This window comes from Haliotis cracherodii, unplaced genomic scaffold, assembly GCF_022045235.1.
Source record: "Haliotis cracherodii isolate W230 unplaced genomic scaffold, xgHalCrac1.p SCAF_8, whole genome shotgun sequence".
Lineage (NCBI taxonomy): Eukaryota > Metazoa > Mollusca > Gastropoda > Lepetellida > Haliotidae > Haliotis > Haliotis cracherodii.
This window is the reverse complement of record NW_027266341.1, coordinates 10,392,657-10,417,609: the sequence shown is the minus strand read 5'-3', so window position 1 is coordinate 10,417,609 and position 24,953 is coordinate 10,392,657. Positions and strand designations below refer to the sequence as shown.

At 39.5% G+C, this 24,953-nt stretch overlaps 1 protein-coding gene across 1 annotated transcript in view; it reads right to left on the bottom strand.

Moving 5' to 3' along the window:
• LOC139450351 (protein inturned-like) overlaps positions 1 to 24,953 on the bottom strand; it is a 43,768-nt gene that overhangs the window by 13,222 nt on the left and 5,593 nt on the right. Inside the window, exons 2-7 of the mRNA XM_071232032.1 lie at positions 16,009 to 16,586; positions 11,010 to 11,095; positions 3,406 to 3,600; positions 2,375 to 2,487; positions 761 to 850; positions 179 to 479 (exon numbers count right to left, since the gene is read on the bottom strand). Coding sequence (XP_071088133.1) covers positions 179 to 479; positions 761 to 850; positions 2,375 to 2,487; positions 3,406 to 3,600; positions 11,010 to 11,095; positions 16,009 to 16,586 — 1,363 coding nt within the window. The remainder of the gene's footprint in view (positions 1 to 178; positions 480 to 760; positions 851 to 2,374; positions 2,488 to 3,405; positions 3,601 to 11,009; positions 11,096 to 16,008; positions 16,587 to 24,953) is intronic.

The following is a 24,953-nucleotide window of genomic DNA, read 5'->3' as shown; positions in this document are numbered from 1 at the left end:
GAACCTGTTAGTCGCCTCTTACGACAAGCATAGTCACCTTTTACGGCAATCATGGGTTACTGAAGACCTATTCTACCCCGGATCTTCAGGGGTCTTGCTTGCTCCTAGCTACTTAGACCTTGCTGGTTGCTGTGACAGCTGAGAAACTAATGACATAAAACATCTCTCACTCACTCACCATAATCTCATCAGACAGCGGCAGATATTGCACATGACCAGAATGAGCAAATGTTCCAACCAATGGGGGAAGACTTAGATTTTGATTGACAGCTGCTTTGACCAATGAAGGATGATTATGGATTTGATTGACAGGGCCACTTCTCGTCTCCCCTGATATTGACTTGAAGAGGAGTGAGAAGATCTCATCCACCAAATGCCGATGTTTGTTCTGACGGAGAGCATCCTCGACTGATCCGACTAGGAAGCGTAGCAGTCGCACAATGTCAGCCAAGATGAGTTTCAGCACTGAGATAGAGCACCTACAAAGTGACATTAAAAAACAGCAAATTATCCAGCTAATTACTTTTTTTAAAGGACCAGATTAATTCTAAGTCTGACCCTTGACAACTGGCTACAAGAATCTGATATTATTTTAGGTGAGGTAAACTTGGCCTAACAAGATTATTGCAACATTAGATTCCACAGAGAACTGCTTTTAGCAAACTTCCTTATAATCTTCCCAGTCATGCATAAAGCAAACTGTTAAATTCATACGTAATTGAAATCAACATTAACAATGAGAAAACTACCGGGTACCCACCATTTGTCGGGGACAGCAATCAGCATGAGGTCCCTACCTTCCATGTGGTAGACGGTGTGGACCAGATCCCCATTCACAACAAAGCTGGAACTAGACATTGCAGCAAAGATTAGAAACTGCAAACATGTCATCTTAACCGTGAACAGTCCCTTCATCATTTTGAATTTATCGGTACTCATTTACCAAAAATCACTGGCAGAGCCACACGGGTGCCATAAACCTCCTATTTTTGAAAATTACATACATGTCAATGAACTTTCCACCTTGATGTTTGTTTGTTGTTTAATGGTGCACTGAGCAATATTCCAACTATATGACGGCGGTCTGTTAATAATTGAGTCTGGACCAGACAATCCAGTGATTGACATCATGAGCATCGATCCACGCAATTGAGATATCATGACATGCATCAACCAAGTCAGCGAGCCTGACCACCCGATCCCATAAGTCATCTCTTATGACAAGTATAGTCGCCATTTATGGCAAGCATGGGTTGCTGAAGACCTATTCTACCCCAGAATCTTCACGGGTATTCAACATTGATAATATACAACTTCACAAGATATTTTTATTCAGTCTTGTAAGCAACTGGTTCTAAGGCAATAACCTGTGGGCGAGGGTTTTATGAGTGACATTCACATTTTACCATTATGTGGAACCAAACTATGTTTTTGGCAGATGAGTCTACGCTTTGATCACTAGGCAACCCAATCAACCCAAAAACTTTTGAAAGATTTGCTGATGGTCTTAAGCTACAAAGTGCAACTGATATGAATCTGCAAACCACACTAATAATCCCGATAAGAAAGATGGACAGTTGGAGCCAGGAGAGTGAACTCAAGAGTGAGTGAGTGAGTGAGTGAGTGAGTGAGTGAGTGAGAGAGTGGTTGGTTGGTTGGTTGGTTGATTGATTGATTGATTGATTGATTGATTGATTGATTGAGTGAGTGAGTGAGTGAGTGAGTGAGTGAGTGAGTGAGTGAGTGAGTGAGTGAGTGGTTGGTTGGTTGGTTGGTTGGTTGGTTGGTTGGTTGGTTGGTTGGGTGAGTGAGTGAGTGAGTGAGTGAGTGAGTGAGTGAGTGAGTGAGTGAGTGAGTGAGTGAGTGAGTTGGGTTTAACGCCGCTTTTAACAGTATTCCAGTTACACGAGCATGGGTATGGTGCTGACAAACCTAGAAAAATAATTGGGGCGAACCGGGATTCGAACCCACAATTATAGGTTTCTGGCGTGCCCAAGGGCCACAACTCTGCACAGCGAATCGCGGCGCATTAGACGACTGGGCCACCCGTGCCCCCAGTGAACTCAAGAAGTAGTAATGATACGAGGTACTATACTTATAAAACTCAGGTGGGAGCTTAATATTAGAAACACACTTAAGTTAAATTTGTTGTCAGTGATGGAGCGGTAGTTAACAAAAATTTGGTAATAGTTGGTAATAATATAAAATGATGTAACACAAGACAATATGGACTGTCAAGTAAATTTTCAGTCTTAGGGCCGCTTACAAAAATTACTTACAGATTGGTCTACAGGTTCATCTGACTATTGGCGTAGGGTGCTTAATATGGCAAATACAGCCAGTATGTACATTTGTGAGTAAAAGAAAGACTTACTTAGTGACATTGGAGACGACGAAGTCCCTGAGTAGGTGTGAGAGTGTATAGAACATGCCTCTGATGCCGGCCACCATGCCGTCCCCAGGGGGGTAGCTGTACACGAGATCCTCCTGAAGTCAGGGGGAAACACAGGCTGTTAGTCACACATGGCAACCATAGGTGTTGCTACAACATGGGGCCAAAACCAAGTGTCTGTTTGTTTTTTGTTTAACACCGCATTTAGCAATATTCCAGCTAGGTGACAGCAGACTCTAAATAATCGAGTCTGGACCAGACAATCCAGTGAGTGACATCATGAGCATCAATCCACACAATTGGGTCGGATACGATGACATGCATCAACCAGGTCAGCGAGGCGGACCAACCGATCCCGTTAGTCACCTCTTACGATAAGCATAGTTGCCTTTTACGGCAAGCATGGGTTGTTGAAGACCTATTCTACCGCGGATCTTCATGGGTCCCAGAATGTGGTAGGGCTATCTTTGTGATATCACTGTTTCAGATATCTCATACAGACCTACTTCATATTTCAGCTGCGTGAGATTACTTAAGGGATAGGAGTGTTAGCTGAGTGAGTTTCTGTACAGTAAATATATATTGGGAACAAATATTGTATTATATGAGCCTTTGCCAAGCAAACACAATACAAATGTTTTATTCCTAATATTTGAAAATAATTATGCAGTAACACACAAGGTTAATCCATATAATTATTAATACTTTGGAAAGCGCGTATGACTACAGTGTTGGAGTGAACTGCCCCATCTATCGTTAAGTGTGAAATGATTGGCAGCCATGTTTGTCTACATAATCACCCATACCTCGGAAAACCCCTACCTTAACTTATTGCGGTCATTAGTCAACAGCTTACTGAGCAAGCAGGCATGGAATCGATGTTCCTGCCTTGTGACCTCATTTGCATATTTACCAAGTTTATCAGACTGGTTTACCACATCAATGACACTATCCGTTATATGTTTAACTATTTTATGTGGACAACAATATTTCTAAAGTCCAGTTTGACCTACCTGATCGGCGACATCGTCGGACGTTACTCCTTCCATGGACATATAGAAGACCCCCATGGGGTCCCCGCCCTGCACAGTCAGCTGGTCCCCCGACACCAGCTCCAGCAGGCTCTCGTACTGGTGGTCCATGGGGGAGGGGGGACAGGGGGAGTCGGGCAGAGCGGACGGTGGGGGAGATTCCAGCTTTAACCTGACCTGAAACACAGAGGAATCCATTAAAAGATAATTTATCACATTCATGTTTCATTCATAAATCCGGTTAAGATTAGAATTAAATCTTCACCCATGATTGCCGTAAAAGGTATCGATGCTTGTCGTAAGAGGCGACTAACGGGATTGGATGGTCAGACTCGCTGACATGGTTGATGCATGTCATTGATCCCAGTTGCGTGGATCAATGTTCCTGATGTCAGTCACTTGGTTGTGCTGTCCTGATTTACAGGCCGCCATCACATAGCTGGAATATTGCTTAGTGTGGCGTTAAACAACAAACAAACTGGCAAAGAAACAAAATCATTCATGGTTGATAGATGTGTGGAATGGTTTATATTTTAAAGTCATGGTACTATAAAAGTCATTAGAAATATTCAGCAGCATAACAGAGGCATTTAATCAAACCCTACATACAACTAGTGGTCGATAGTGTGAGCATCAATCACTCAGGTACAAGGAGTTGAGAGTTACCACCTGGCTTTAAGTGATTCACAAATGTGTGTCCAGTAATAACAAATGTTGAGATTGGACACAGAAGAAGAATATACTACATCCCGAGGGACCAACAATATAATATTCATTGTACCTACAGCATGTACAGCACATCCAGAGCAGTTATGGGTGTCTGTTGGTCATACATCAATCAGGATCCCTGTCCACATGGTCATTGATTCATTCTGGGCTCTAAAGTAATTATCTAAACGTACAGTGCACTACACCATTTCATTACTTTACAGGGCCCCAATATTGCCTGAAAGGACCCTTAAAATGTATCATTGGGGTCCCTGGACCCCACTTTTGTAAGTCAAGGTCAAACCCTGACCCAGTCTGCAGCCATTTTGATCATCTCATAAATCGTATGAGCATCCTAATGTCAAAGTGTTCTCACTTGAGATTGTTTATGACTGCTAAGTCAGTGAGTGAATGTTGTTTAACGCCAGTCATAACTTACCAGCTATATCATAGCAACCTATAAATATTTGGATCGGGCAAACCAGTGATTGATAACATGGGCACTTATCCATGCTATCAGGACACAGTGACATGCACTCCCCCAAATACCAAAGCCTGCCCTGATTCAGTTTAGTTAAATTAGGTTAGATTCATACAACATGCATAGGTTACTGGGGACCAATTCTGTCCATTTAATCACCATGGAAGATATTATCAAGGCAGGAGACAAGCAGAAACAAGGTGTTTTTTACCTTTTGACTGCTACAAGATCTTGCCAGAAACTACCAGATAGATGTGCAATGCTGGACCTGACATGGAGCAAGACGAGCAGAATAAACCCAGGACAATGAGTCAAAAGATGCAACTGCTGCCTTGCTAAATATACCACACTAAAACACTAGTGGACGAATTAGTTTTGTTTCTTTGTTCTGACACAATCAACAATATTCCAGACAACCGACGGCAACCTGTAACAGTAACATTTGTACCAGACAATCAAGTGATTGATATTATGAGCATCAATTGGGATACAATGATATGCAATCAACCAAGTTAACCAGTCTGAACACCTGATCCCGTTTAATGGCCCCTTATGACAAGCATGGGTTGCTGGGGACCCATTTTCTTACCTGGAATCCCCAAGGGGGGTATTATATACTTTTTAAAACCATGTGCTTGCAGCAAAACAAGAGAAAAAAATTAACAGGATTTTTTTATCAGAACAACACCAGGTCCAAAATGAGATGATTTCGCTGGTAACCTATGAATCAATATACTTCACAATACTATTTCTCTACACAAGTCCATGTGACAGATTGCATTTCACAATCAACACTGATCAGTTCCGACAGTCACAAGTAGATCACTACCAACCCCCTTCAACAGAGTACATACATGTCCTATAGTCTAATCCTTATACCATCACAAATCATATCACACAAAGCTCCTGTCAGCCCTAATCAACAACTCTATACCATGTAACAAAACATCTCGATGGCCATTCATCAACACCATAAGGGACTGTGTCAAAATTGATGTATCCTGTCTAAATACTTCATACAATCATAACATAAAAGCAGCTATTAAATAATATTAGCATATTTCTTTAATAAAGATCAATTTGTATGAAAAGATCTTTCTTAATGCTTATCAATAATTCAATTCATTAACATAATTACTATTGAATGACGTGAACTTTTGACACGGGCCCTTAATGCGTTGGTCAAGTAGGAGTCAAAGACCATGTTTGAGGTTGTCAGTGCTTGACAGATGATGGTGAAACTGACGTGACAACTTCCTAATATGTAGGTCCATTTCAACAAGCACCTGGTCAAACATGAGGGTGTGAGTGTGTCCGGCCAAATGTTATTAGCGCTATTGTACCGCATGTGTGAAGGGGAAATACTTACCGGGCATCATAGGGTTACCATGGAAACTGCTATGGAAATACTTAACTAAGTGTAAACACACCATTATTGAAGGTGGGTGTTCAGATAAACAGAGGTAAGGGGTTATTGAAGTGGACAATGTCTCCAATGGTCAGTTTAACATAAATATGTTCTTTGACACAGAGCTACTGATGCTTACTAATATTACTTTGTATGTAACTGTATACAGTAAACAGCTGTCAAAAATTGAATATATTTGATAGATGTATTTAACTTGCTGTTTTCGGCAAGAAACATTAATGTACAGTCTGCAAACAATGTTACGAAAGTTGTTTGTTTTCTGTGTGATTAGTTGACAAATTAAAGCACATTTGTCGAAAAAACATTGTAAAAGATTAATTTCAATCTCCTTTTCTAAGCCAAATGATTTCCAAGAGTATAGTACTATGGCAATAGGAATTTATGGCACCAACTAACTACACACATATATTTGAAAAAATCAGTTCATGATATGGATCACTAAACAGGTATTTGATATGACATGTAAAATACTGGTACAGTAATACACCACATCTGACATTTTTCGGATATATTACCAGCTTTCATTCCATGTTTACTGGTTTTTGTATTCTATGAAAAAATAAACATGAGATGAAAAGTAACACAGAACAGCTATGTAACTCAAACCAGAAGTGCTTTCGGATTTGTGCTCAACTGGTAGCAAGACTTGTATGCCATTTCCATTGACAGGTCTCACCTGTCTACCATGAGTGGAGCTAATTATTATATCAACAACATAAAAACCAATATGGCAAATCTGACACACATGCTGACGATATCAATGGTTGTCATGTTCCTCCTTGTTTGCTTCTGTCCAATCGGCACAGGGTTAGACAGAGATCTAGTAGTAAGAGCAAACTTCAGTAACGACTACCAGCAGTGACAATTCCGTGGAGTACCATTTTCACCATTCGGTAGATTTTTTGTTTGTTTGTTGTTTAACGCCGCACTCAGCAATATTCCAGCTAGATGATGGTGGTCTGTAAATAATCGAGTCTGGACCAGATAATCCAGTGATTGACATCATGAGCATCAATCCACGCAATTGCGATACGATGACATGCATCAACCAAGTCAGTGAGCCTGACCACCGGATCTCGTTTGTTGCCTCTTGCGACAAGCATAGTCACCTTTTACGGCAAGCAGGGGTTGCTGAAGACATATTCTATCCCGGATCTTCATGGGTCCATCTTCATTAGTAAGATGGCCACTTTGAAGCAGAACACATGTAAACTAGTGAGCAGTGATTGTTTTTTAAATTCCTAAGCTCTTCTAACAATCTAAAATATCATAAACACCTGTTGACTTTCTGCAATCGACATGTCACAGACGTAGCAAGTTTAAACAACAAGTGACAAGTCGGACATGGCCACACATACGCTGACTTCGCTAATCATTGTAATCACCTGCCCCAAGTTCAAAACAAGTTTTGACATACATCTGTCAACAGTGAACAAACCCATTACATTGTGTACCGACCTAAATCCCACCTTATCATATCAAGCCTACTGCAGCAGATTAACAGATTATCTAGACCCACAGATGAGGATTAAAGGATTAACCTACCCTTTCATTGGTGGATGACTTAGATTTAAGATTATCCCTGCTGGGCTTGTGGTGTGAAACATACAAGACACCCAGGTCTCCCTGATTGATTGATTGCTACATACCAACGTAACTTACATGCTCACAGGAAATAAACACTCGCTCTCCTCAAGTGATCTTTTTTGTTCATATTTTATCTAACAAGAGGCTACCTATTCTCTAACGGATAATGTCAGCAATTTCAACCATTCTGATGAGATCTTAAACTGTTGTGGTCTTGTAATATCGGTAATGTAATTTAGGGATAATGTTGATTCTAACTGGAATTTTACTCTGGTCATATCCTTGCTCAGTGCAGCAGACATAACACTAAATGCACTGAACAACAAACTTTATTTTAAGAGATTGTGAAAGATTTAGAGGACATTGACTTGGAGAATTACCAGTTATACGAGCCAGTTGCTCTATGGAGCTCTGTGTTTGTACAAACATATGCAGCAGTTTACAAATAGTTTGACAGGCTGCACAACAAATTACTACTTGTTTTGGCTAATTTCCATTTACAGACGATGATGACACATTTGTTTTACACTTTCGGGGACTAGAAATATTCATTACAATCAAGCATAGTATAATTATTATCAATCTCCATTTAACCAAATATCAATATCACCATGATCACTATATCGCTGAAATGAAATATACTGTCTCAAATTTCAGACAAGATTTTTAAATTAAAGTAATGTACATACAAGTGGTGCTGAAGATGAGTGTCATTTTGTAATCCAGTGTATATTATGATGGTTAATGCACAGGCCTAATTTAATTAATTGTTTTCATAAATTTCATAAATTCCAAAATTCACGTCTTCTTTTATTTACTTATTTAAAACATTTCTTCTTTTATTCCCCTATTTCTTCTTTCATTTCTTTCTTTTGTCTCTTATTATTTATTCTAATTCTTCTTATTTTCTTTGATTATTTACTGAGTGACACATAAATAAAAAATATGTCCATGTTGACATGTTTACTGCCAGTGTGACTACAGTAAACTACGGTTATAACAACCTCAAAGGGAAAACTAATTTTAGTTCGTTATAACCATAGTTCATCAAAGCATCAATACAGAATATATACAGCAAATGGATGGGACCAACAAAACAGTTTGCTATAAGCATGTTCGCTATAAACACAGTTTACTGTACTTCAATTTTCTACTAACAAATAATATCAGAGCGTGTAAATGGTGTCTGTATGAGAAGTGTGAATGGCTGTTGTGTTTTTATGATAAAAAAGGGGATTCCATCATGTGATACATATATATTATACATTAAATCATTTATTATCACTAGTTATATCAATCATCACTAGTAATATCAATCATCACATTACAAACGATGTTCAAACAGTTAATGTATTAATATGCATTATATCGTGTACAATGTATTCTGAACCCTGAATAAAAAAATTATTACAAAAAACAAAAAAATAATATAAAACTACCACTTTCATAATCTTATTAAAAGTCACCAGCTCAGCATAATGTGAACACTGCTCCTAGAATTACATGAGTATGTTTGTCAAGTACACTCCATTATATTAGTTATAACACATGATACCCACTAAGACAAGGAGTGACTGAGGGCACCACCCAACATGTGTTTGCTGCACATAATTCAACATGTCTCTTTGTTTGGGCATTTGTCAGCCTAAGTATTTGTCAAGTTTTGCACAAAATTACAAAGGCTCTGTTGAACAACGTTGAGTATTTACTGAGGAATAGTTCTCCGACTGCCTGCAGTACATGAGTGGTCGGGGCAGCATTGACTGGGGCACAACAACATGATTATCCAACACTCCCTGCATGGAGCAAGGCTGGTGTTGTATTATGTAAATGTCGACGTTCAAGGTGACATGGCGTGCAATGGCTTGCCTTGAAAACCTTCAAAGGGAGATTAGGGTTGTTACTGCTAGTTAGACTATCAACACAATGTTCTCCAAATAGGGTTGAAACACGAAAAAGAAATATTGATGAAATATCCTGACTGTAGCCTAGGGGAATAAATTCAGAAAGTCAGAAAGTTAATTGAGAATTTTTTTGAAAATTTGAATATTTTTTTTTCAGCCACGGTCATTGTAAGAGCAAAACAAAATTCTGTAAACCAACTCAAAAACATTAACCTCCTTAGATACAAAGCCAGGGTTAAAATGCAAGAGTAACTTTGGATAGTCAAGAGCATGTAGTCCACTGTCGACACACCCACATTGTAAATACCGACACACATGAAATAGCATAACTGTAGGCCATACAAACAGCACAATAAGCAAGATAAATGACAAATGGTCAGTTTGTCCGAACGTAGCCCTTGAGACCACAACATCCGAGACAATCTCCAGTTAATGACCTGTTGCTTCCCACAGTTGTCCTGCTACTTGACTCTGATAATGATGTCGTATTTATCACTACCTGTCAATCAGCCCAACTACAAAGGACCCCACACACCCTCTATGCAGGGCATACCCTCAGTGTTCCACAGTGTTCCACAGTTAGCCTGTAAACATTCCCTGACACAATCGTCCTAGCTGGCCCTTTCTCTGCAGGACAATATCACTGAGATAGCAGATGTTGGCTTCAACACAATAAGATTAATGAACACTTTTATAAACTTCCAGTTGCTAGGAAACAATCTACGTGGTTGAGGATAGTGTGGGGTATTTTAACTAATGGAATGCTCGCGATACAGCAACTTCAGTAAGTTCTGATGGATTTGACATGCCTGTTTGATATCTAGATAAACATGATCAAGGTTACAATGCCAACTTCAAATAGGTTTAAATGCTTGATTATGAGAGTTGTCCCAAAAGTCCCTTTCTAAAATGACATTGATTTGTGCAATAAAATTGAAGAGTGTCAAAATATAAATTGATCCGCCATCATGTGATTGCAAGCAGTTATACTACATATGCCCATTTTTTCTGTCAGTTCGTGCAGGTAATGAACATGCACTGCACACACTGCTAAATATAGCCGGTCGCAATCACCTGACACTGCCGACCCTTATTCGGATTGTAACCATGTGATCAAAACTCAGGGATGTTTATTGTTAACAAAATGGATATTTCTTGAAAAGCACACTCTGCAAATGTTTCAGTTCTGTAAGTAATATTCCTTATTTCACAAATGTTATTTGTGGTATAACTCTTTCTTAGTAAAGTACAGGTTCTAGTACTTTTTGGGGTGGAGTCTCACCCGGGATTCGACCCCCACTCCCAGAGTGAGGCACCATATCACCAGGACACAAAGTCAGCGACATAACCCACTCAGCCACCGAGTGAAAGTGTGACAACTGGTACTTTGTGTACCCCACTGACAAGTGTAAAATGGCACGGCTCCCATGGCCGATAGCTATGGATACACAAGACCAGTTCAGCTTCAATATCTTACCTTCTTAGGGTAGGTGATAGACTTGAGTCGGGCATCAATTGTTGACCATCCCACATCTCGGCCATTGATACACTTTAACCAGTCACCTAAACAATAGCATGGCAAATATGAAATTACAAACTAGTTATGTTGAAATCATGAGATCAAGATCATATAATCAGGATTACATGAAAATATCCTAACTTTCAATTTAGTCACAAAAATCAAGACATTGCTAGTTACAATTCAAAATTAAGAAACAAATATTCAGTTAGCATGATTAGTAGCTGATTGAGTAAAAGTTATGAAAATACAAGCTGTGTTATTGAGATTAGAATTACTAGCTGCATCCAGGCATTATCATGATTAGAAGTACTAGCTGCATCCAGGCATTATCATGATTAGAAGTAAAGGCTGTATCCAGGCATTATCATGATTAGAAGTACTAGCTGCATCCAGGCATTATCATGATTAGAAGTAAAGGCTGTATCCAGGCATTATCATGATTAGAAGTAAAGGCTGTATCCAGGCATTATCATGATTAGAAGTACTGGCTGTATCCAGGCATTATCATGATTAGAAGTACTAGCTGCATCCAGGCATTATCATGATTAGAAGTACTGGCTGTATCCAGGCATTATCATGATTAGAAGTACAGGCTGTATCCAGGCATTATCATGATTAGAAGTACAGGCTGTATCCAGGCATTATCATGATTAGAAGTACAGGCTGTATCCAGGCATTATCATGATTAGAAGTACTGGCTGTATCCAGGCATTATCATGATTAGAAGTACAGGCTGTATCCAGGCATTATCATGATTAGAAGTACTGGCTGTATCCAGGCATTATCATGATTAGAAGTACAGGCTGCATCCAGGCATTATCATGATTAGAAGTAAAGGCTGTATCCAGGCATTATCATGATTAGAAGTACCAGGTGTATCCAGGTTTTATCATGATTAGAAGTACTGGCTGTATCCAGGCATTATCATGATAAGAAGTACTGGCTGTATCCAGGCATTATCATGATTAGAAGTACAGGCTGTATCCAGGCATTATCATGATTAGAAGTAAAGGCTGTATCCAGGCATTATCATGATTAGAAGTACCAGGTGTATCCAGGTTTTATCATGATTAGAAGTACTGGCTGTATCCAGGCATTATCATGATTAGAAGTACAGGCTGTATCCAGGCATTATCATGATTAGAAGTACAGGCTGTATCCAGGCATTATCATGATTAGAAGTAAAGGCTGTATCCAGGCATTATCATGATTAGAAGTAAAGGCTGTATCCAGGCATTATCATGATTAGAAGTACAGGCTGCATCCAGGCATTATCATGATTAGAAGTAAAGGCTGTATCCAGGCATTATCATGATTAGAAGTACAGGCTGCATCCAGGCATTATCATGATTAGAAGTAAAGGCTGTATCCAGGCATTATCATGATTAGAAGTACAGGCTGCATCCAGGCATTATCATGATTAGAAGTACCAGGTGTATCCAGGTTTTATCATGATTAGAAGTACCAGGTGTATCCAGGCATTGCCATGATTAGAAGTACCAGGTGTATCCAGGTATTATCATGATTAGAAGTACCAGGTGTATCCAGGCATTGCCATGCTTAGAAGTACAGGCTGTATCAAGGTATTATCATGATTATCATGATTAGAAGTACCAGGTGTATGAAGGTATTATCATGATTAGAAGTACCAGGTGTATCCAGGTTTTATCATGATTAGAAGTACCAGGTGTATCCAGGCATTATCATGATTAGAAGTAAAGGCTGTATCCAGGCATTATCATGATTAGAAGTACAGGCTGCATCCAGGCATTATCATGATTAGAAGTACCAGGTGTATCCAGGCATTATCATGATTAGAAGTACCAGGTGTATCCAGGTTTTATCATGATTAGAAGTACCAGGTGTATCCAGGCATTGCCATGATTAGAAGTACCAGGTGTATCCAGGTATTATCATGATTAGAAGTACCAGGTGTATCCAGGCATTGCCATGCTTAGAAGTACAGGCTGTATCAAGGTATTATCATGATTATCATGATTAGAAGTACCAGGTGTATCCAGGTTTTATCATGATTAGAAGTACCATTCTAATACTCATGGTAATATGTTCATGCTGGATACAAGGGATGGGGTTTTAGACTGAATGTGCAGTTCCTCAGATTGCCACAATGATGAGAATGATGACGCACAAGCAAGCAATCACATTTATCTCGTGGGACGAGCAACTGATGACTAGCGACTGAATCCACCTCAGAACCCAATGCTAGCCTTGGTTCAAACAAAACCTTTGAATGTGACAAAAATGGCTGTCATTTGAAATAAAATGTCTCCACTCAACAATGCAAGAAATGCAGACCCAAGTTACAAGTGCAGCAGAGTCCATGATGAGGTTGTAGTGTAATCCTTCTAAGACTGGAGTATTCCAAGCAGGCAATGCGGGGGTCAATAGCACGGCAACCACTCTCCTCATGCTGAGATACACAACGTCCCTCGCTCTCATACACACCACTACATATACTCACACACATCCTTCCACAAACACACAGAATTACTGTCATTAAGGGCAATGTCACCATTTGTCACCATTTACTCTTTATAGGAGTCAGAATGTAAGCATTTTATTCAGCTTTAAGCATTCTTGCATTATATATCAAACTAGTCTAGAAAGGCTTTACACATTGTACATGTGTAGGGACTAATATTGAGTGCACTATGCTTGCTTATCTACCCCTTGGAAAGATTTCAGTCCCACTAAATTTATACCTTACTCCTGTGAAAATAGCAGAAAGTATGTGAAACTCAAGTAATCAAACACCCCATGCCACAGCTCTTCCTCTGCATAGTTTGTTTGTTTGTTGTTTAACTTCACACTCAGCAATATTCCGGCTAGATGATGGCAGTCTGTAAATAATCAAGTCTGGACCAGACAATCCAGTGATTGACATCATGCGCATTGATCCATGCAATTGGGATCAATGACATGCATCATCCAAGTCAGTGAGTCTGACCACCCGATCCCATTAGTTGCCTCTTACGACAAGCATAGTCGCCTTTTATGGCAAGCATGGGTTGCTGAAGACCTTTTCTACCCAGGATCTTAGCTCTGTCATGTTTAGTCAGTGCCTCCCTCAGTCCATTGGAGAGCAGGTCAATTTTGACCAGATTGTATTTCAAATGATTATCAATGATTATACTGCAAAGTGAATTGCTCTTATCAGCTGCTTATACTGGCTCGGCATCAGGTGTATTTGTTTACAGTTACATGATATTGCCTTGCGTCAAGCTCAGCAATAGGAGAAAAGCTCCAGCTTCATAGGGTACATTCTATAGAAATATGTCTTGATCATGTTGATTGAGCCTTATTCCCTAACAACCTCACTATTACATGATTAAGATATGTCATATAAATCATGCTAATTACTGTCTTTGTATTGTTACCATGGTTACAATAAACTCATAAAGCTCTATTGAATATCATACATCATTATGATCACATACTTCTTAGAAACTGTTTTTAATATTTGAAAAAACCCACAGATTTGACCTTATCTCACTTTAACCACTACAACCACTATCACCATGGTAGCAAGCAGATTGATATGTACAATGATACATTTATCAGGTCAAACAAAGTGACTTTAGACTTTTTCAAGACATATGAGAGTGTGTAACTAAAAAATGAATATTCTCTCAGAAGTTTACTACAAACTTCTAACATTGAAACCTTGTCATTATCATGATTACGTGCTAAATACATTAAAGATGCCCCATCTTTATGTTCTTCATTATTATAATCCTAATGTGTACTTTAACTGCACTCTAGGCCTCTTGTTATTGTACCATCACTTTGTACATAACACATGTATCTATATTGTTCTGGGGCCTGTGGCCTTTATACTGAAATATACTCATCAATATTGATGACAGTTAAAGTTTAATCAAGAATATGAAACAACCATTCCAATCATGCCAATGACATCACAATTCACTCTATTTTGTGTTTATCTGCATGATACAAGACATTCATTGTACATGTGTGTCTCACTGCCAACATAGAATAAATGATGTATTTGCAGCATGTTCAAGAGAGGTTATCAGTTGAGGTTATCACAGGAGGTTATCATTACCAGAAGTTATCACAGGAGGTTATCATTACCAGGTTATTAAATGAGGTTATCATTACCAGAGGTTATCACATGAGGTTATCTTTATCAGCATGCACTGTAATAGATGCACTGACCACCTACACCAATGACCTTACCATGCTTTCAGTCTTGTTGGTATGTAGATGAAAAATTCCCGAAGCAACCTTGTTACACTAAATAATTTACTGTAATAGACATACAAAATTGACAAAGGGGAATTAATCTAGGATTCTAAACTAAATGCCCTCGGCAGGCAAATTGGGAGAAAAAAGCATCATTTTGTTCAAAATTGGGACTTTTTAAAGCTCTTATTTCCTTAAATTCCCAGGTATCTTAAGCCTCTTCCTCAATATTGGTCTTGTTATTAGTGATAAAAAAGTTAACTTACAAAGCAATAACATTAGTTTGACTATGTTAACATGAACTGGGAAATTTTAAATTACGATTTGGGAATTTTTACTGACATTTGCTGAAGACTTTGGGGCTGAAAATCAGCCTCTGAGGGGGTCTAGATAAATCCCTGGAACTATTAGTACATATACCGGTACTTGTATTAAAGGGCTTCGATAAGTAATGTCAACTGTTGGTCCTAAAGATCTTGGTAAGCAGTAATAGCAGAGGGCCAGGTATTGTTTAAGGTCAATGGTCTTGAATGCCCTCTTGGAGAGTCAGTATCCAACATACTCATGATCCACACAATAAAGATAATTTAAATACTGAAACAGGTTATATACATAACAGATTTGGCCACTCAGATAAAACAAGATATTGTTCAGCATGTTCAGAAAACAATGGTAAATCTAGACTGGGTGAAACAATCAAAAGGAATAAGACTTAGTGTGAACCTACCTATTCTAATATCTCTAAACTTGACAGCAGGCCCATCTGGGATGAAGCCCTTCACCACGATCTTCTCCCTGTCCAACTTCGTACTCTTCACAATATGTCCATTAGTTCCGAGAATGCCAGGAATAATGCCCAACAGCCGCTCACACAGCGTCTCCCCAGGTCTCCCCACAGGCCGTAACCCCGGGTCCACGAGTAACACCACCTCCTTCACAGACTCCATATCCGGACAATAACACTCAGCCTCACTACACACATCCCTTGCCTCATTGGAGGATTTAGAGTCTTTCTTTTTCAAAAAGGAAGAAAATCGAGTTGATTTTTTGGAAACTTTTTCATTTTTGGGTGAAGGCTGGTCATTGTCTGTAGAATAACCTGTGTCTTCACTGTTGGAGCATTTGCAGTTTCTGGTGCTGCACCACCCAGCAGATGACTCGCAGCATGGGTGTGGCACAGTTGTAGGGGTGGGTCCCACACTCAGTGGAAGGGCATCATCAACCTTGCCAGTATCCAGATAAAACACCTCTCCATCCTCATTCACTTCCGTCTGCCAGGTGACTTTAGCTTTGTCTTTAAATGAGCTGAAAAAAGGTTGTTGGAACTTTTAGTGTATATTTACTTGAAAAATAAAAGAGGAAATGGCCTACCAGTAGGACAAGTTCATGAATGCCTCATATTGCCAATCGCTTGGCCTATTTTTCATACACACAAATACATTCAATATAATATATATAAATATCATATATATTCCGCCTGGGGTTGTGAACAGCTTATGAACAATGATTTATGCATGCCATCATATAGGCCTATGTCCAATGCATAGATTGATGGTCAGGATGTCAATCACTGGATTGTTTGGTCTAAACTCGACTTTATACAGAGTACTGTCATAATATTGTAGATTACCTTCTCAATTACATGTACTACTTTGACGAAAAGAACGCTAGATGCCGCTGCAGGGGGAAATTAAACTACGAACATGACACTGCACATCTCATATGTAAATACACATAGGCGGAGAAATCTTTCAACTAGTTTACAAAACTTTTAGTAATGTTTACACAAACTTTAAAAGGCCGGAGATGGATACTTTTTCTGCTTTTCAACACAAGAAGCATGACAAGGGAGGTAACTTTCAAAACACAGGCAACAGTTTGTTCTGAACAACAGTTGTCACTAATGGCTAGTCAAAGAAGAACTACACTCCGTTACCTAGTGAAGGTCTAGACAATGAACGTAAAATTGAGACACTGTCTGTAATTAATCATTAGTTTGATATGTAATGAAAATTCATAAAAAATACGTGATAAAAACAAATAAAAGAGAAAGTTGACTGGGATCGACAAGCTGTCCACACCTTAGTCCTGTACCATGACCGTGGAATATATTTATTTTATGAAAAAATAATAATCTAGAAATGCATACAAAAGCAAGTCTTGCCAGCTCAAGCTAGCTCTATTGAAATCAGCATAGGGAATTTTTTTAATTTTTAGAGTCAAGAAGGATATTGTGTAATATAAGATTTCAGAGACTAAATGTTAGTCTATCCACACCTATACGCTGTAACAACTGCAATTGTTTTTTTCCATTATTTTGGGACATATTGTCAGTTTAGAACTATTAAAATGTCCATTCTTGAAATAGGGAATCGCACTCTCATAAAATTATAAACGGCAGAATATTGATATTCAGGCTTTATTTTCTTATCAAAAGTCCATGCCCTGTTCACATGACTACATTTTATTAACGAACGAGAATTTAATTATTAACGAAAAGATCACCCCGATATTATTATTTATTATTAAAACATTAAATTCCACAGCACAATACGTTCAGTCCGTTATCATTTAATATATCAACATAATTGTCACGTATATGATATGGGTCACACGGAGAAGAATACACCCATATCTATATACATGAAATAATGACGATAGCGATATTAGCGTCCATTATTCACATATATTATGACTACACAACACATCCGTCAGTTATCTGAAAACATGCACTTACTCGAGTTGACAGAGATCAGAATAATGATAGCCAATTCTCAGTATCATATTTATGTATTTCAAAAGGTTTCGCTGCGAGTACCTGTTTAATGACGAGCCAATACAAAGAGTCCATTGTCGGAGTTACCTACGGGGCACGGTCGGTAAATTGAGGACAAGTGAAATGAGAAAGTTGTTATCGATCTAATTGAGCTTTACCCTAGGGAAAGTGACGGTGCACGAGCAAGGCACAGACAGTTCTCTTTATCTCTAGTACACCTGATTGCACTTCTACCCTCTGACTAATATTACCTAGGGCTGACATTTGCTGCAATAAACACGCATTCAAGTTTATGTGTATGGTTGACGCCATAAAATATTTTGAGTGATTGTATTATTGACAGCATATATTTCAAACAGGGAACTGTCAAACCTTATTCTAAGGGGAGCCATTTTACAGACGAGAAATGAAATTTTGGGTTCAACGATGCATTATTTATGTCTAGTCACTTTGGTTATAGTGATTATTGTGTATTGAGAAACTTACGCACTGCAACATACCAATCATCGGGGAAACGGTGAGTGAATGTTGTTTTAAGTCGCAGGCTGAGTCTACTAACTTGGATACATCTGGCTGTCGCGAGAAACAATCCACTCGGTCAACGAGATGACACACTATAGCTGACTATACATTGTAACACCCATCCTCATTGTAATGAGGTCTTGCGATAAGTATTTGTATGGTGTGATTGGGACCAACTCCAAATCCCCGGAAATGGCCATCTCCGATCCAAAAGCTACCACACATGCAGGCACTGTATGGAGAAGCCATGGGCGGATACAGAGGGGGGTTGCGGCGGTGCGCACCCCCCCCCCCCTTTTTATTTCGAAAAAAATCGTTCTTTCTCTATAAATTACCACCAAAGACAATAAATAGAACTTAATTGTGCACACACACACCCCTTTTCAAAAAAGTTGTATCCGCCCATGGAAGCTATCATAATATTTACCCTGCAGTGGTGAATAATTAAGTTATTGCCCAGAGTGATGTTTATTTCAATTACTCCATATCACTCAGGCTTCAGTTGTCCTATCAGATTCACATTAACCATACACAATGACCACGCGCAGATAAGTATCGGAATACTGTCTGTCCATCCTGACTCTCGCTGGTACACGGAGCTGATAACATCACAATTTCCCCCACAAATAATGGGCCAACATGCCACAGAGTGCCAACATTCAGTTGGAGCCATAAACATGCGTCATGAAAAGATTGTAATTCTTGATTTCAAACCTTAGCATGATTGATGAAATGAAATAGGTTAATAGAATAAGACATATGTCAGTTTGAAATGTAATTATAAACATGAAAATGCCAAAAACTTGGCAAACTGCCATCAATGGCTATTTGCCAGTAGTTATGTGTAACGATATACGGAAATTCTGTTGAAATAAGTCACTTTTGACGTCACCGTGATGTTAAAATAAAATACATTTATTTTCTACAGAAGCTCATTGAGAAGAATACAAAATTACAACCACACATATGAATGTGTAACAGAATATATCTAGATCTATGAGTTTAGCTCTCTATTTTCAGACCGCCGTCATATAGCTGGAATATAGCAGAGTGCGGCGTTAAACAAACAAAAACAAACAAACAAACAAAACTGTCTATGTCCATTGTTCTCACGTGTTACTGTTGCACGTCCCTTAATCCTATACGGATCTGCTTCACTATTTCCTGGACAAGCAATTTGATTTGAACAAGCATATACCGATCCCCGCAATGATAAAGACTGTTCCGTGACAAGAGCTCTGTTGCCTCATTATATTTCTGTTGTTTTGTTTGTTGTTTAACGCCGCTGTCAGGAATATTCAAGCTACGTGACGGTGGGCTGTAAATAATCGAGTCTGGACCAGACAATCCAGTGACTGACATCATGAGCATTGATCCACGCCATTGGGATACGATGACATGCATCAACCAAGTCAGCGAGCCTGACCCTCCGATCCCGTTAGTCGCCTCTAACAAGTACAGTCGCCTTTTACGGCAAGCATGGTCTGCTGAAGACCTATTCTACTCCGAATCTTCACGGGTTTGCTTCGTTATAATACGAATACACAAATGTTGAAATATTAACATAATGTTCCTAAGATATGTATAGAATAATAGTCATAAAAAAGGAAATTACATCCATGACCGGTTAAAACTACCCCCTCCCTCGTCAGTCCCGCACCCCCTACACAGAAAGGAGCCTGCCGACTCACATTTACTTAAAATATTCATATATACTCCTATGTATATGTTTGGGCGATTTTTATGAAATGTATAACGCAGCATTTGAATAGATATTAATTTTATTGGCGACCTAAGTACAACACTGCTACGCCATAAAAGTTCCATATAACATGTTTTATTATTTTCATTTGCAGTACAAACATCGTGCTCACAATGGTGTTTTCTTTACATGACTGACAGGTGTCAATTGCACACGTGTTTATTACAGCAATGCCCAGTGTAACCATTGTGAAATGGTATACTGACAAGTACTCGCTGATTGTCATCTAGGAAATCCGTATTATTCTCTGGACGATGTCGGTAAGCTATAGGAGTGTAACAATTTGCTTAACGTGACGTCTGTTTGTTGTATCGTCACCTATGTATTTTTTATTGCTCAAGGCAGAGCGGGGAGAAATCGACATTGAAGGCATAATACATTACATGACGTTGATAGACGGTGCCGTAAGTGCAACGCTATTGTTAAAGTTCTCAGTCAAGTAAACAGCGTCGTTCACTGTTCTGCTTTACAATAACGGGTAACAGACTGTGAGGCATATATGTGCTGTCGGTGGGGACGTTTTATCTTTGAGTAGCATGGTGATCTCGAAGATTGTAGTCTTAATCTAATATATACTTCATTTTTTGGCACACAAATACCCGGTGGAAATTCCGGCATGGTTTAGGTCCCCGGTATAGGCTGCGTGTCATAATACAAATTTTGTTCGTTTGTTGTTTGACGCCGCACTATTCCAGCTATATGACGGCAGTCTATAATAGATAATCGAGTCTGGACCAGACAGTCCAGTGTTTGACATCATGAACATCGATCCACGCAATTGTGATACGATGACATGCATCAACCAAGTCAGCGAGCCTGACCACCCGATCACGTTAGTCGCCTCTTACGACAAGCAGTCACCTTTTACGGCAAGCATGGGTTGCTGAAGACCTATTCTAGAACACGCGCGAGTCTTTCGGGTTAAATCGGTCATTCTTTCTGACATTGTCAGATGACATATTACAAACACTATCACATTTCTTTCTGACTTAGAGCTAAACATTCTCTCCCACCCGTGCGTGAACACAAATGTAATCCCAGACGACAGGCACTGGTGATATGATGCTACACTGACCAATCAAAACAAAGCTTAGCCTAGTAAGCATACTTTTCAAGAGAATTACCACTGTCTGTAAAGATATTCACCCTAAGTGCTAAGACAACATCACGGCGCACCTACATTGTGGCCAAATTAACACGAATACTTTTAATTCTTTAGAAAATAGTCCCGCATTTCCTTCGCCGGCGGTGCGTACGACTCCCTTTGAAGTGGACCTCGTTAGGTATAGCATTCTAAAACTTGATTAAGGCTAATACCTATATGTATATTCAGAGTTCAACAGATTGGCGGCATTCAAAGCGTCCATTATCGGATGAGAGTTCGAAATGGTTCGCATTACTAATGAAGTGTGATCAGGAGTTTGGAGCATGTCTAATTTGCATTAATACAGGTGGCTGCCTGACGCTTTCATCGCTGCAAGGAGTAGTATAAACGAATCGACCTGCGGAAGTAATTTCTTTGTAAGGAGGCAGGCTAGCCTGAAACCGTCGGCCTCCTACCAACTAGTACACAGAATGATAGAGTCATAATGCTTTGAAAGAGTTAAATTCACCAAAGGAAAGACGCAAATTATGTAGCGCTAGTAATGTAATACGACAACAAAGTAAGAGGGGTACATAGTCCGTGAAATTAGGGCAATTGATACGTCCGTGTAAGGTTTCTGTGGACGTGCAAATTCAAGGCCACGCTTACTCCGTTGTGTTTTTTGGGGAAATAATGGCAAATTTAGAGATGTTTTATGACACCATGCGCACACCTGTCATTAGCCTTTGGTTCTAATGATAGTGTTTCGGTTTGTAAACACTGTCGATCAACGAATGCAGAATAGAAGATGGTACTTAAATAATTACAAATGGCGTTAAGGCGTAACGTCAGGTTGTTGTTGAAAAGTGCTGACGTTTTGAAAATGTACGATATGACTAAAGACGAGATTATTAGCTTTAGCTCTATCGATCTGTTTCTGAGATTTCTTAGATTTCAGTGAGCATTGCACTATTGACACATATATACTGATGATTTGTTTGTTTGTTGTTTAACGCCGCACTCGGCAATATTCCAGCTAGATGACGTCGGTCTGTAAATAACGGAATCTGGATCAGTGATTGACATCATGAGCATCGATCCACGCCATTGGGATACGATGACATGCATCAAACCAAGTCAGCGAGCCTGACCACCTGACCCCGTTATTCGCATCTTACAAGTATAGTCGCCTTTTACGACAAGCACGGGTGGCTGAAGTTCTATCCGACCCCGGATCTTCGCGGGTCTATATACTGAAGGAAAACGTGATTGGTGCACGGTCCACGCCAGTGTTTGCTGTTTACGTTCAGCTTTATCACAATGGGCTCTAAATAATCAACCAGACAAACCAGTGGTTGACATTATGAGCCACGTCATCGGGGGTCCAAAGACAGGCAACCACCCACGCACAATGGCTGAGTATCCGATCCTCATGAGTCAGGCCAAGTCAAGCATGGGACATTTGGGTTAAATTCCACCGAGGAATCTGCCGCCTCCGTTTTCTTGTGGTAGAGCGTCCGCCAGGAGAGCGGAAGGTCCGGGGTTCGATAACGGCCGCGTCACACCAAATGACGTTAAAAGATGGTACTTGTTGTTACCCTGTCTGGCGCCCGACATTAAGGGGCTAAAACAAGGACTGGTCGGCTCGGAGTCAGTATACTGTGTCTGAGTGGGGTATTCATATTAAACTGCGGCATGGTATCTCAGTGAGCTAGCACTATAAATCGGCATCAGTCCGGACTAGTGCAAGCAGCCACACAAACACACACACACACACACACATACGTGCATGAACGCCGCTATATAAGTGCAATAATCTTGGACGCGACGTTAAACCCAATTTCACCTCACCTCACCACCGAGGAATCACACGGCTTTAAGGGGACATATATTAAGGGCGCTTGTTTCTGAGTTCAATAAAATACTTCATGTCAACAAATTACGTCTCACAGTTCAATATATGAGTCTTATTTCTAACATGAATTGGTGAATAACGTCTGGTTTTCTTTGGAATTCATAAACATTTGAGGCCAAACGTATGCTTCCCTTCAGAAGGTCCGTGTTTCCTTTCCGTCTGTATTATAAGGCTTGTGTAATATGTTATTGTGTGAGATGATCTTTTATTTAGCTTCAGGTTGAATTAGATGAAAGTATTGTCATGGCAACTATATAACAGCCAATGCCAATGGGTGACCACAAAACACCAAATGCTTTGGTTGAATGCCGCCCTACGTCTTGTTTAAGTCGGTTACGGGCATATCGGGGTACGTAAAGCTCGGCTCACGCCTTGAGGATTACCAAAGGGGCCCGATGTAATAAATAGGAGTTATGAACTATATCAAACATGTCAAGACATATACATGATGATGTCATGTATCTCATAACATTATCGGCAAATAATTATAAACTTTCATGTTTTACGATTACAATTTGGCGTATGTGAAAACATTTATTATATCTTTCGATAAGAAAATCTGTCATGGTTCGCCCAAAAATGACTAATGATATTGATTCAATATATAAATAATCCGCCGTCAACATAAGTAAATATATTTGTACGTATAGAAAATTATTTTGGTCCACAACAAAACTCCCGATTGTTGACGGGAGAAACGTATTTTCATGTCTATATTTTCTTAGCTTGACTACATGCAGGCATTTTGAGGAAAACACCATTAGCATGAAATATCTCGTTGTCAACAGACATGGCGGTTACAACAACTAAAACAACAATACCCTCGCTACATTAAAACAACTTAAACACGAAATAACAGGACAGATAAATAACATTACATATGTCCGTGAAATATCTTCCGTGATGTCTGTTTACAAAGCACACACGACCGCAGGGATTATGTCATAAGCCAAGAAGGAATAGCCATGTAAAAATGAGACATTGGGGACTTAAAGTTTATCTACAGGCAAGGGACGTGACGGGACGTTTGTCTAAGCCTTGTTAAAACTTGAACATTAGAGGGGGATGGGAAAGATACGGATTTCTCAACTGCGACTACGTAGTCAGGTAAACAGCGTATAGGATGCAATTAGGAATATTAGACTCGGTCGGTGACCCGGGACAATCGGCAATGTTTTCCCTCAAAATATTTACCGCGGTCTGGAATAAGGTTTGGGGTCAACGCTTGATACAAAATGTATATATCGGCGGCTCTTTTTTATTATATGTTGAAAATGATTGATTGTTGGTTTAACGCCGCACTGAAACAATATTCAAGCTATACGACGGTAGTCTGCAACTAATCGGATCCACATAAACCACTGATTGATATCATGAGCATCGAGCAACGCAATTGTGATACGGTGACATGCATCAACCAAGTCAGCGAACCTGACCACCCGATCCCGTTAGTCGCCTCTTACGACAAGCATAGTCGTCTTTTACGGCAAGCATGGATTGCTGAAGACCTAATATTACGATATTGCGATATTGCCTTTAGAGGCATGGATATAGCGGAAAGTAGTTTCAGTGTTTTTATCTGAGTCAGCGAGTATGACCACCCGATCCCGTTA